General features: G+C 32.3%; 1 protein-coding gene across 2 annotated transcripts; it reads left to right on the top strand.

The window, feature by feature from the left end:
* Window positions 1-622: 622 nt before the first annotated feature.
* Window positions 623-12,576, top strand: LOC146534481 (uncharacterized). 2 transcript variants are annotated; one of them, XM_085193210.1, is made up of 15 exons: window positions 623-778; window positions 857-971; window positions 1,071-1,514; window positions 2,066-3,748; window positions 4,135-4,225; window positions 4,460-4,740; window positions 5,483-5,673; window positions 6,246-6,662; window positions 6,970-7,097; window positions 7,514-7,679; window positions 8,055-8,291; window positions 9,503-9,699; window positions 10,445-10,598; window positions 11,479-11,587; window positions 11,865-12,576. In XM_085193210.1, exons 1-15 carry the CDS (start codon window positions 764-766, stop codon window positions 11,924-11,926), a joined length of 4,290 nt encoding a protein of 1,429 aa, XP_085049336.1. In that variant the 5' UTR covers window positions 623-763; the 3' UTR covers window positions 11,927-12,576. The 2 variants fall into 2 exon arrangements, with proteins under 2 accessions (XP_085049336.1, XP_085049335.1); XM_085193209.1 differs by having other exon boundaries at window positions 4,129-4,225.
* The last annotated feature ends 578 nt before the right edge of the window (window positions 12,577-13,154 follow it).

Below are 13,154 nucleotides of genomic sequence, written 5' to 3'. Positions count from 1 at the left end.
ACCCTACTATATGTATGTGATAAGAGAATAACACTTAAAAACAATAATATTTTCAGACTTCAGAGTAAGTGGGGAACGGGGTGTCCTAACACTACCAACTCTAACGTGAAGAAGATGATGATGATATTTTCGAACCTTTGATGGATCATGTTATTATGCAGGTACGAGTTTTTAACGCTGATTAAAACTATTACTATTATTATAATTATTAGACTTTTTTGTTAAAGCCAACTCAATAATAAATTATATAATAAATATAATTAATCAAGTTTTTTAGTTTCATTTCACAAACCATAATATTTACAAACAAAATGCGGTATATTGAAACTTTAGCAACCCTAACATTTTCTATTGGTGTTATTTCAACACATACGTTGATCCCACAACCTGTGTAAGCAGAAATAAAAGAGTACAAAATACATTTTACTATGTGGTAAATGATTTTAATTTAATTCGAGAGCATTGTTAAAAGGCAACTTAAAGTTTAAAAGCGTTTCTAGCCACCCCATTAAGTTGTTACTTAATACAGATTATATATACCACATTACTTGTAGTCCTGTCATATTTTAATGACATTTATTACGATTACACATTTCTATTGACAAAATGTATCATTGGCTTATATTCGAGATGTATTTTATTTTCTCAATATTATTATAGCCTAATATTTTTACTTAATATTATTCAAGAGTTTATATATGCTAGACTTAGAACTTTGTCGTTAAAATATATTACATAAAATGCAATAAAACACTGGGACAAAATGGACGAAGTAAAGGTAATATTTTTTGTAATACATAAATTTATAGTTTTTTTTTGCAAATAATTTATAAAAAAAGTTACTCTTTACTTATAGGCACAAGATTCGGCTAGTAAAAAATATGCTTTTGATGATTTAAGCAAGGAAGAATTAATTATAAAATGTAAGGGTCTCCTTACAATAGCTCAAAAAGCAAAACAATCTAAATCAGGTAATGTTTCTCTTATATTTAATAATATTTTATCATGTATATTGTGTAATTTATATTAACTTTTTAATTCATAGATATCGAATTTTTTTTTATTTATAGAGCTTCAGAATGAAGTTACGAAATACAGGAAACAACTTGAAGTTTGTGAATCACAAAATAAAATTAAACAAGGAAATGTACAAACATTGCAGGAATTAGTGGATTCTTTAACAGAACAAAAACTTACTTTCATTACGGAGATTGATACAACACAAAGTAAACTTAGAACACTTGATGTAAAGTGTAAAAGTTATGAAGAGGAAATTAATAAACAAAAAGCTGATCTTCTACAGAAAGATCAAAATGTTATAAGTATGTCGCAAAAATTATCTGATCTGGACAGTGAAGTTATTTCTCTGAAAAGACAAAACAATAGATTACTAGAGGAAAATGAACAACTTATAACACAACTAGCAGACTTAGAAGCAAAAGCTGAAGAGTTTAATACTATTGGCTTGCAACAGAGAGACCAACTTAAAATACTAGAAGAAAAAGTTCAACAAGGTATAGTCATCTTAGCTATGAATCTTTTTACTAAACTTCTAAAACATTTTCACAATGTTAAACAAACAACAAAATGTAAATATTTTCATGAATTATAAGTTGCATCATTTATATTACATATTATATATGTGATGTAACATATAATTATTATTTACTTGTACACAATTGTATTTTATTTCTCTGTACACAATCATTTTCTAATGTTAAGTTACTATTTCTTATAAATTCTATAACAATAATTGTGCTAAAGTCATAATAAAACACAAGCTGTCTGTTATATTATTTAAATACCTAGATTGGATATACATACATAATGAAGTATGATGTATGCATCAGACTATAACATATAGAATATTATCTTTGGATCTATAATTTGTTGGTTTACTAGATACCTACTTCTTTGTAAAAAAATCTCTACTATAATAGTAATCTACATAAGTACACTCAATAACATTTTTTCTTATATATCTTCCATATCTTCAATGTTATTATAAGTATAGATTTAGTAAAAGTTAATTATTTGCTTAAAATCTCTATTTTTTAAATTTCAGATGAATCATATCAAAATGAAATTGAAAAACTAAGTGAAAAAATAAAAGAATTAGAAGCAATGTCTGAATCCACTGCATCTGTACATAATACTATTCAATTACAAGAGTATGAAATGAAACTTGCAGAATTGACTAAATTATATGAATCTGAAAAGTCAAAAAAAGAAAAGGCTAACATTAAATTAAGAAGTTATAAAGATAAAATTTTAAAATGTGCAAATTGTATTAATCAATTAAAGAATTCAAGGTTTATTTTAACAAAAACTGTAAAAGAATATTCAGAAAATATACCTAAGTGGCAAAATGAAATACTTAGGGCATCAAAGGTTCTTGAAAATCAAATGAAAGATTTAAGTGACGAAAATAATGTATTAAAATATAAATTACAACTAAAAGAAAGAGAATTGCTTGAATCATCTTCAGTCCAAAGTAAGGAATTAACTTCTGAAATAAATAATCTTAAGGAGCATACTAGTCTTCTTAATTCTCAGTTACAAGATTTAACACAAGAACTTTCAGAATCAAATAAATGTAACATCATACTGAAAGATAATGTTGCTGAGTTAAAATCTAAAGAAATTAATTCAGAGTTATTACAACAGAATATTGAACAAAATGTAGAATTAAAAGAAAAAATAACTCGACTTCAATCACAGTTAGACATTGCATCTGCAAATTCTATAAAAAAAGAAGAAATAATAAAAAATCTAAATAATGATAAATCTAAATTAAATGAAATATTACAATCTAAAAATGAAGATAATGAGTCACAGCAAAGAATGACCCTACTTGTAAAAGCTTTAGAAACTGAAAAATCTATACTAGTTAAGGAAAAACAAAATGCTAAAGATATTATAATTGAATTAGAAAATAAAAATAAAATTCTTCAAGATGAAACAAGGAAAATGAAAGATGAATTAGATGATTTGAAAAATTATATAAATGGTATAGAAAAAGAAAATGAAAAAATGAGAAATAACTACCAATTAGAAAAAGATGAACTTATAAAAGACCTTAAAACACAAGTAATGTTATCAAAAGAACAATACAATAAAATAAAGGTGGAGTACGACAATCTTCAGGATTTGAATGGCTTGTTGCAAGAAGAAGTTGAAACATTAAAACTTTCTTTAGAACAACCAAAAGATGATACAGATAATTTGTCAGATTTGAATGTTTCTTTACAAGCAGATATTGTAAAACTAGAAACAAAACTAGGTGCGTATAAACAAGAGAATGCCTCACTTTTGTTAGAAGTTAAAGAATTACGAAGTAAAATAAAAGATATTGACAGTTTGTCTGTGGAATACGAAGATATGAAATCTAAACTTGTTGGTTATAAGACTGAAAATGCTGAATTATTAAATGAAATGAAAGAAATAAATCAAGTACTTAAAGAGAGAGGAGAAGCTATATCGAAACTTCAAAAAGCTATATCAGAAATGGAAAGGCTTATTGAAACACTAGAAAAAGATAGGGACACTATAAAGGAAGAAAAAGATAATCTTTTAAAGCAAATAGACAATTTACAAGGTGATTTGAAAAATGCTATACAAAAAAGTACAACTATAGAAGCAGTTACATCAGAGAATGAAGTTGCAATGAACCTTGTTAAGGAAAAAGATGCTTTAATTTTGAGTTTAAAAGAAGAACTGGATAAATTGAAACTACAAAGCTCTTCTGGTAATATTCAATTTATAATTGTTTAATTACAATTTCAGATAAACATATTTTTTACTATAATTATAATACTTGTACCCCTTATATATTTGTAGTATTTAAGATGCTGTGGCAAGGCGTCTGTTTGTAAATGCGAGGGTTGTGGGTTCGAGTCTCACTGGGGGTAAACAAATTTTTGTAATTTTGTCGTTCTCGTAAAAAGTGTAGTGTTAAACGCCGCCACTCAACACACATGCCTCGAAAACTGGGAACACGTCTCGAAAACTGGGTATGGAGTGCCTTAGCACTAACACTAGGTACCCTCTGTCTACCTTGCTTCATACAGTCTGAATTTAAAAAATATATACTTAACTGTTGGTTATTACTATAATATAATATTTTAGTTGTAGAACTTCCTAATGAAGATATGTCTACATCAACTATATCAAGAGCTGAGGATAATACTCGTATGAGAGATTTAGATGACACTTTTGAAGACAAGTAAGTTTTTACATAGTAGTATGTAGGTAGTTAAGTTTTCTATATTGCATGGTCACAAACTATAAAATACTTGGCATCCCTATTGGACGGCATATAGTTTTTTAATCATTCTAAAATAAGAAAGTCAAATTTTTATACAATTTTGAAAACATATTATGTCAAGTTTTAGAGAATGACTGTGACTAATATAAATATTTTTAGTTCATATTTAATTTTAACATTTTATAATTATAGGTACACTAAGCTAAGAATGTTTGCATTGAAATTAAAAAAGAAATTAAATGAAACAGCAACTCAGTTACAATCCTCTGAACAAGAACAGACCAAACTAAAGAAACTTCTTGCTGATAAAAATTTAGATAATAAACAAAAGGTAATAAACTCGGATGGCCCTAACAACAATATGGAAGAAACAAATAAAACCAATGTTTCTGATTTGGAGTCGAAAATAAGGAGTTTGACGGCTGATTTGGAAGCTGTTGGAAATGCAACTGCAAAAATAGCAGAGTTAGAAGGTATAATATATATGAATTTGGCAACCTTTTGTATACCAAATAGTAGATAATTACTATTTAATTTAATAAAAAATGCTAGTGAGCCGCCTGTGGCTTCATCCAATTCATTCCCCCAAGTGGGGATTGACCTCACAACCATCGCGTTACAGTCACACCCTTGTGCTCCCGCGCTAATGAGGCTGTCGTACCTCATTATGGCCCTATTATTTCTATTATTTCGAATAAATAACATTTATTTGAATTAGCGAGTCCGTCGTGTCGTGTGGGTTCAAGGGTGTGACTGTAACGCTTCAGGCGCTCTAAGAAATTAAATATTTATCTAAATTTATATTTCCATTTCTTCGCTCTAGTTTCAAGGCAGAGCGCGGCGTTGACTTCCGCCACTCAACACGCAATGCCTCCAAAATTCAACGGAAAGTGGGGAACGGAGTCTCTTAACACTAGGTTCCCTCAGCCTCTGCTGTGTGCGGAATATAGCGTGAAGATGATTTAATTTAAATTTTTTATGATTATCATAATAACACCTTCACAAATAAGTATAAATATTACTTTAGAACTAGTTGTTCGAACAAGTTTGTAGTGAGATTAAGAACGACGATCGAACACAAAAAACAAATTTCTATTTGCGCCAGTAGTACCTGAAATTGGCGCAATGAAACAAACACTATAATTTATGTACTATTTAGTATCATCGGGGAATTAAAATTATATAGAAATCTTTTTTTTTTTTTATTTTTTTTAGCAAATGTTGAAAAGAAGAATCAACAATTATATGCAGAAGTAGAGGCACATAAAGCAATAAAAGAACAGCTAGACAAGGCTCTGAAAGACGTAAAGAAAAAGAATGTCTTGAGTCTTGAAATGGAAGACTATGAAAGATCAATGAAAGAATTAACTACAAAAATGGAAGAAAATAAGAAAAAAATTATACAGGTAAAATAGAAAAAAAGAAAATAAGAAAAAAATTATGTGAGGAGGAAGCCTCCTCTCTAGTTCTTCTAGAGATCCTCTTTACATAATTTTTTATAATGGTTAATTGTGATACAAATATTCTATATTGAGGCCAGTTGTGGTGCAGGAAAACAAGCGTGCGACTGTGAATGCGAAAGGTCGTGGGGTCGACTCGCACTTGAGGAATAGAAACATATAATATTTTCATTTCCTTACTCTGACAACGAGGCAAAGCGCGGCGTTGAGGTCCGCCACTCAAAAGGCAATAACTCCAGAGTTTGGCGGATAGCGGGAAACGGAAATGTCTTGACGGAGACGTTTAGCTTTCCGTTTTCTCCTACTATACTGCTAGGGAAAAAAGGTGAAAAAAATGTATTTCTATTTACTTTTACACAGAAGTTTTTACTATGTCGCTTTCGGCACGTTTGTTTTCTAATTTCCGGTCATTCCAAAGATCTAACATTGCAAGCTAATTAGAAAGTATCACAAGGGCATTAATGGTTCATATTATCAGTATACATATTAAGCTTATTTACTCATTAATTCAATTAAAGATGGAATCTACAATCGATACTCAAGAAGGAACAATAACTGCTATGAAAACCCAAATAAAACTTCTAGAAGAACAAATTAAAACAGAAGAGGCTCAACATAGATTACTTAAAGAAGAATTGCAGCAGGCCTTAGAAGATGCTAAAGAGAAAGACAACATGGTGAATGCCAAAAAGCATATTATATTGAAACTGATGCAAGACCTAGAGGATGAAAGGCGGAAAAATGAGGAGGCTGAACTGGATATGACATCAGCTCTTAGTGAAAAGGAGAAAATAATAATGAGCATTGGCGAGGAGAAAGTTGAATTGAACAGTAAAATGAAGAAGCTGGAGTTCAAGTGTGCTGAGTTAAATGAAAATTTGCGCATTACAAATATAGAATTGGCAGATTTGAAAACAGAATACACTAGTTATAAGGTATATTATTAAATATTCATGTTTTTTATTATGATAACATAATTCGTAAAACACATTTGGTGTGATACATATTCCTATATCGTGGCGCGGCATTGAGTTTTATCACTCAACACGCAATGCCTCCAGAATTTGGCAGAAAGTGGGGAACGGAGTGTCTTGATACTAGGTTCCCCCTCTGCTTACCCTGCTGTGTGCGGGATACAGCGTGAAGCTTCATTGATTCATCATGAAAGTCATGAAAGTCGTCTGACGTAACTTATGAATGGCTTCATCAAATTCACTTAGTGTTTTGTTTTTTGTATTGTAGGTAAGAGCACAGGCAGTTTTGCGCCAAAACCAGACAGTTGATCACAGCCAAGAGGAACAATTAAAGGAAGAAGCAGCAGCTTTAAGGTCTCAAGTGGAGACTTTAAGTCAAAAACTTGCCACTGTACAGTAAGTTCATATTTTTGTTTCTTTTTTTAGAGTAGATGTACTGGAACCTAGTGCTAAAACATTTCGTTGCTTACTTTCTCCCAAATTGTCGAGACATTGCATGTTGAGTGGCAAATTCAATGCCGCAAATCCCCCTGAGTGGAAATCGAACCCACTACGACAATCAACAAGATTACTAGATGTAATCAATATTTTTAGTTAATTAAATAGGCCGTTGTAGCGCAATGGGACACCTTCATGCTGTAAACGCGTCGGTCGTGAGATCGAGCTAACCCATGGAAATCTATTATTTAAATTTTCCCGCTATGACCAATCAAAACACGGTGTTAGAAACAAATGACAAAACGCATTCTACCCTACGATATGCGGAAAGGCGAGCAAGCATGAAGATAAATATTTATGTAAATTTCCAACAGAGAGCAGTATTCGTATTTGAACGTCGAAGTAGAGACGGGAAGGAAGAGGCTGGCGGAGGCGAGCGCGGAGACGACGCGCGCGCACCAGCGGACGGCGCGCTTACAGGCGGACCTCGCGCGCCTATCGCAGCAACTAGACTTGGAACGGTCACAGCAAAAGTTACAGGTAATGACACATTTTTGTATACTATTCAGATGATATACTAAATTGTTGACTAAAATGGCGAACAGCGTTTTTGCTCGTCTAAGAAAGTTAGAATTTTAAATTCCAATTTTTCGTTTTTTGCCGCTCATTAGAAACCCTCGTTAGAAACCTTGCGTCCTATTTAAGGACGCAAGGTTTCTAACGAGGGGCGTGTGGAAATCTGCTCACTCATTAAATGCCTGCTGCGTATGGTCTTATTTAATTTCAAATTCAAAGCTTATGTCTTTTTAATATGTGCTTTATGCTAGTGAATATGTATCATAAAAAATCATAACTTAATCAATAAATATATATTAAAATGCATAATTTATTTATTTCGTTTCATTGTTATACTAGGTGTCAACTTTAACTCAATGTTACAAGTCACAAATAAGTGAATTAGAAGAAAAAATACAAAAAGAAACAGAGATTTTTAACAAGCAGCTAGCACTGTTAAAGGAAAATGTGAAAGCTGGAAAGTCCAATGAGGATTCTAACCGTGATAAGTACACGATTCCCGTAATACCGCGGGAAGAGGGCAGCGATAGCGAAATGGATATAAATGTATCACTCATACCAAGAGAAGAAGGAGAGGTATTTTTTAAAACTTACATACTTGTTTAATGTAAATGAATTTAAAATTTAAGTTTGATAGCTACTCTTTTTTTTTAACTTAACCTTACACTTTACTGAGACTACTTGGTATAGCAGTACTAGAATAGACTTATTTCAAAAGGTTTCAAATTACAAGGTTTTTTTTGTTTGTTTATGAGCTAGCAAATGCCCAAATACTAAATGGAATTGATTTAACGCTCTACAGACTTTTGTCGTGTAGGTGTCCCTTTTCCATTTTTTAAAATGTTTTTTGTGATCTTGTTTTTATTATTGTGCAAAGTGTTGAATCCCCTAGGAGGGAGATTTTGCTAAGGCATACATGCACATAGATATATGTGAGACACATGGAAAATAGTGACGTTAGTAGTTTTGTATAGAGTTTTCATTGATTAAGAAAAAAGACACTTATGCCTTCATCTAGGCATACTGCATATAGTGGAATAGGGGAATGTAACACGGACACTCAACACGGAAACTGAGGAATGGTGTGTCTTAACACCAGTTATCCTTTGCGTAACCTGTTGAGGTCAGGATACAGCGTGAAGCGGATAAAAAAAATCATTAACCTTTCTGTAATGATGCGAAAATTTTATATAATTATGTAATAAAAAACACAACTCAAGCGAAGCGTGATTAAATTAAGTTTTCCATTCTTTTTCTATTTCACGTGCAGTAAGTAGATTTAATAATAACGTTACATGAATATCCATATTTTATAATGAAAATGTCATACATGCCATATAGCACGTTTCACCTACTGATGCTAACAAAGGGTTACGTATGTCTGACGCGTAATACAGGGATTATTACAAGTACCAGTACAAGTGGACAGTATGTTCGACCTAGAAACTCTTCAGCGAAATTATCATACTAAAGCACTTTATGCTTTCAATTATTATAATTTTAAAATTATGTTTCATACTTATATATGTACTTAATGTTAATATATACTTAATATATAAAAACACTTCCGCTACTCAGTGACTCAGTGATAGTAAACGTACGTATGAAACTTAAAAAAATTAAATTTGTCATGTAGGTCGGTTACTAATTGTTGGGGACCACTAGGAAGGATTTCTTAAAATTTCTACGAGAACGGGAAATACAAGATTTTTCATTTTACATTACCCGAACAAAAATTGCGGGCTAATGTTGATGACTAATGTTTAATGAAAAAACTTATGTTTTAGGGATCTGAAGCAGCTCCATCGCCTCCATTGTCTAAATCTTTTCTATCAAGTAGTGGAAGACGATCCCCTGTGCCTTTAGAACGACTCTTGGAAGAAGGAGTTCCAGACAACGATCTACTCGACTCGTCTTCTCTTTCTATGACATCTGAACAAGAGATCGCTGATTTAAGAAGAAAGGTTCAAGCTCAGCAACAAAGGTATATATTATATTATAGGCTGCGTAGTTGTATGCGGAATTTAACAATTAAGGGCTTATTTAACAAATTTATAACTTTAAAAGTTACATTTCTGAATTTATAATTTCAATACATTAAACATTTATATATTAAACTTATTGAGATATGAGTTTGTTTATTTATTTATTATTTATGGAAAGGCTGTCGTTATTCATAAATTAATAAGCGTTCAAAAGCAATAGGAAGAAAAAATTACAAAGCCGTTGAGATTTTACAAATATCGTTACTTAAAGTAATGTTTTTATATCAACTTCACGCCGTATTCCGCACAAAGCAGGATAGAAAAAGGTACGTAGTTTTAAAACACTCCATCCCCCATTTTTCACCGAATTCTGGAGGCATTGCGTGTTGAATGGTGGGACTCAACGCCGCGTTTTGCCTCGACACCAGAGCGAAGGAATGGAAACATAAATTTAAATAAATATAAGTAATATTTTATTTCCAAATAATTCTCTCGAATAGGAATCGAACTCAGAACCGCAACGAGTCAGATATTGTATCGTAATCTATCGCGACTTAAACCCGCGCTTCTCGGAAGGCATCTCTGATCTGGCCACTAAGTTCATATGGCATATGCCATACTTTCCAAGATTTCATAATAAAACTAAAAATTTACACAGCAGGGTAGGCAGAGGGAACCTAGTGTTAAGACACTCCGTTCCATTATAAATATAATTAATGTATAATGGTTTGTTCAAACACAAAGAGTGAAGCACGTGACGGTGCTGCTGGCGGAGTCGGAGCGCGAGTGCGCGCGCCTCGCTCAGCTCAGCGAGCTGCTGAAGGGCGAGCTGCGTCGAGTGCGCGCGTCCGCCGCCCACGCACACAACACCGAGTACATGAAGAATGTCACGCTTAAGGTTAACTTAGCTTTTATGTAATAACGTCTAAATAACTAACCTTACCTAACCCTACACTTGAAAACCGCCTACAACGATATCTACTTGCCTAGCCTGATTATACAGTAAATCTCTTTGTCTTTTTTTCACGTCAATTATCATCTACTCTCGTCACGATCATACTCACTATTACATGAACCCAACACATATATATACGACATATTCTTTTAGTCGCTACAGCTATTACTACACTGTACACACACTAAAACAGTATGACCTGATATCATAGCAGCTGTAGCTTTGCGTATATACAAAGTTAAAAAATTAAGATATTTGATATGATTTCTTTAATTAATTGGTTGCTTTTTATCTAAGCTATCCCAATGGTTCTAATTTAGTGACAGCCGTCGTGTTGCAGTGGCACAAGCATGTGACTGCTAACGCGGCAGTTGTGGGTTCGTTCTCACTTAGTCTCTCACTAGTAACAAAGCAAAGCGCAGAGTTTGGTTGGCCACTCAACACACAATGCTTCGGAAATTCGGCCGCAGGTGGAGATCAGAGTATCCTAACACTATATTACCCACTGCCCTTCCTGCATATATAGAATAGGGTGTGAAACTAAAAAAAAACTAAATAATACTCTGAGTAGAAACGAAACCTACAAATACACACACACGTGTGTACAGTGAGTTCGCTAAATAATTTATCATCATTTTAACAGCTGTTTAAATATTCTGTCTGCTTAGTTTACTATAAAACACACTTACACAATAAATAAAATTGTTACACAAGGTATGTAGTAGAAGAGTTGAATATTTAGGGTTTACTTTTAATTCATGAGGAAGCACTTCCTGTAGATCTGCTTATAAAAAAAATGGTAATATGAATATTTGTTTTACAGTTCCTTACGCTACCGCCAGGAGATGAGCGCAGCCGCTTAGTACCGGTGCTCCAAAAAATTTTAACACTTTCATCAGATGAAACTCATAAAGTGCAGGCGATTGCGAAAGGTAAAACTATTAATTTCTAGTAAGGACTAGTATTTTTTTCAGCTTTACACAGTATCCACACATAACAAGGTAGGCAAGGGAAACCTGGGATTAATTATTAAGTCGCAACCGTTCCCCACTTTCCATCGAATTTTGGAGGCATTGCGTGTTGAGTGGAAGAACTCAACGCAGAGCTTTGCCGCTTTTGCTACACAAAAGCGAAGGATTTGAAGATGCTAACAATTTCACAATTTCAAATATAAATAATAACTATATACTAATGTTTATTTTGTTGTAGGTCAAGATCCTAATCCAAGTAAGGGCTGGGGTAGTTATTTGCCATGGCCAGGAAGCAAGTGAGAAATAGAAATTGTAAATAATATATTATATACAATAGAAGATTGGCTTCAATCAGAAATGTCTGTGATTATTGTGTGAAAATTATTAATTCATAACCATTGTACAACAATTGTAAAACATTTAAGCAAATTATTATTTAAATCATTCATTTTTAGACGTGCACTGGAAAAAATATAAATGTATATATATATATATATATATATATATATACTTCCATGTAATGAGTTAGTATACTAATATATATATATATATATAATATAGTGTGATTATTATAAACAAGATAAGATTATATTCAGTTATATTAAAAATGAAATGGAATCACGGATATGTACACATTCCATAACATTTATATTTAGAAAACGATTATACAAACTAAATAATTAACTTCAAAAGCTAACGTTAAAAGTAAAGCTACATATATTTGTCATTCAGGATTTTTTTCTTTCCTTATTTTATATGTTTTTTTTCTTGGACACTGAACGGGCCATCGTATCATATCTATTCATCATAATTGTTGGGTTCAATAAATTTTAAATATTTTTTATTTTCTTAATTTTTAAAAAAATATTTGAAAAACAAACAATGATTAGTTAATAATAATAAAAATATTATAATTTATCTAATTATATCAATAAATTAAGTGAAAATTATCATAGTGGTTTTATTTATTTATACAATGCCCTTTGAATAAAAGAGAAAACGTGCAAATGCACGATTGAATGCATAATTGAAATCAATTATTTTACTTTACCGAGAGGCCGCCGTGGCGCAGCGGCACAAGGGTGTGACTGTAACGCGACGGTTGTAGGTTTGATCCCCACTCGAGGAAGTGAAATATTTATTAACGTTTATATTTCCATTACTTCGCTCTGGTGTCGAGGCAAAGTGCGGCGTTGAGTTCTGCCACTCAATACGCAATGCCTCCAGAATTGGGCAGAAAGTGGGGAACTGAGTATCTTACATATCTTACATTAGGTTCCCTCTGCCTACCCTGGTGTGTGCGGGATACAGCGTGAAGCTGATTTTTTATATTAGTTTACAATTTACTTTATGCGCTATATTACGTGAGATGATAGATAACCGTGATCGGCAAAACATAATTACGGTACGGTACGGTCTACAAGTCGTCGCCGCCCTAAAGTTGGCTGTAGGTAACTGCGCAGATTTGATTTTTATTTATTTTCTTACTTTTGATTATTTTCTTACCGAGTGAATAATGCACAAACGT

This window comes from Heliconius melpomene, chromosome 11, assembly GCF_056956725.1.
Source record: "Heliconius melpomene rosina isolate 202511_hmr_F chromosome 11, ASM5695672v1, whole genome shotgun sequence".
NCBI lineage: Eukaryota > Metazoa > Arthropoda > Insecta > Lepidoptera > Nymphalidae > Heliconius > Heliconius melpomene.
The sequence above is the reverse complement of the archived record's forward strand: the minus strand, read 5'-3'. Positions and strand labels throughout refer to the sequence as shown.

Coding starts and splice junctions, on each gene's coding strand:
- LOC146534481 (XM_085193209.1), top strand. Junction 3,749..4,128: donor GAAACTACAAAGCTCTTCTG/GTAATATTCAAT, acceptor ATAATATTTTAG/TTGTAGAACTTCCTAATGAA. Junction 8,292..9,502: donor TACCAAGAGAAGAAGGAGAG/GTATTTTTTAAA, acceptor CTTATGTTTTAG/GGATCTGAAGCAGCTCCATC.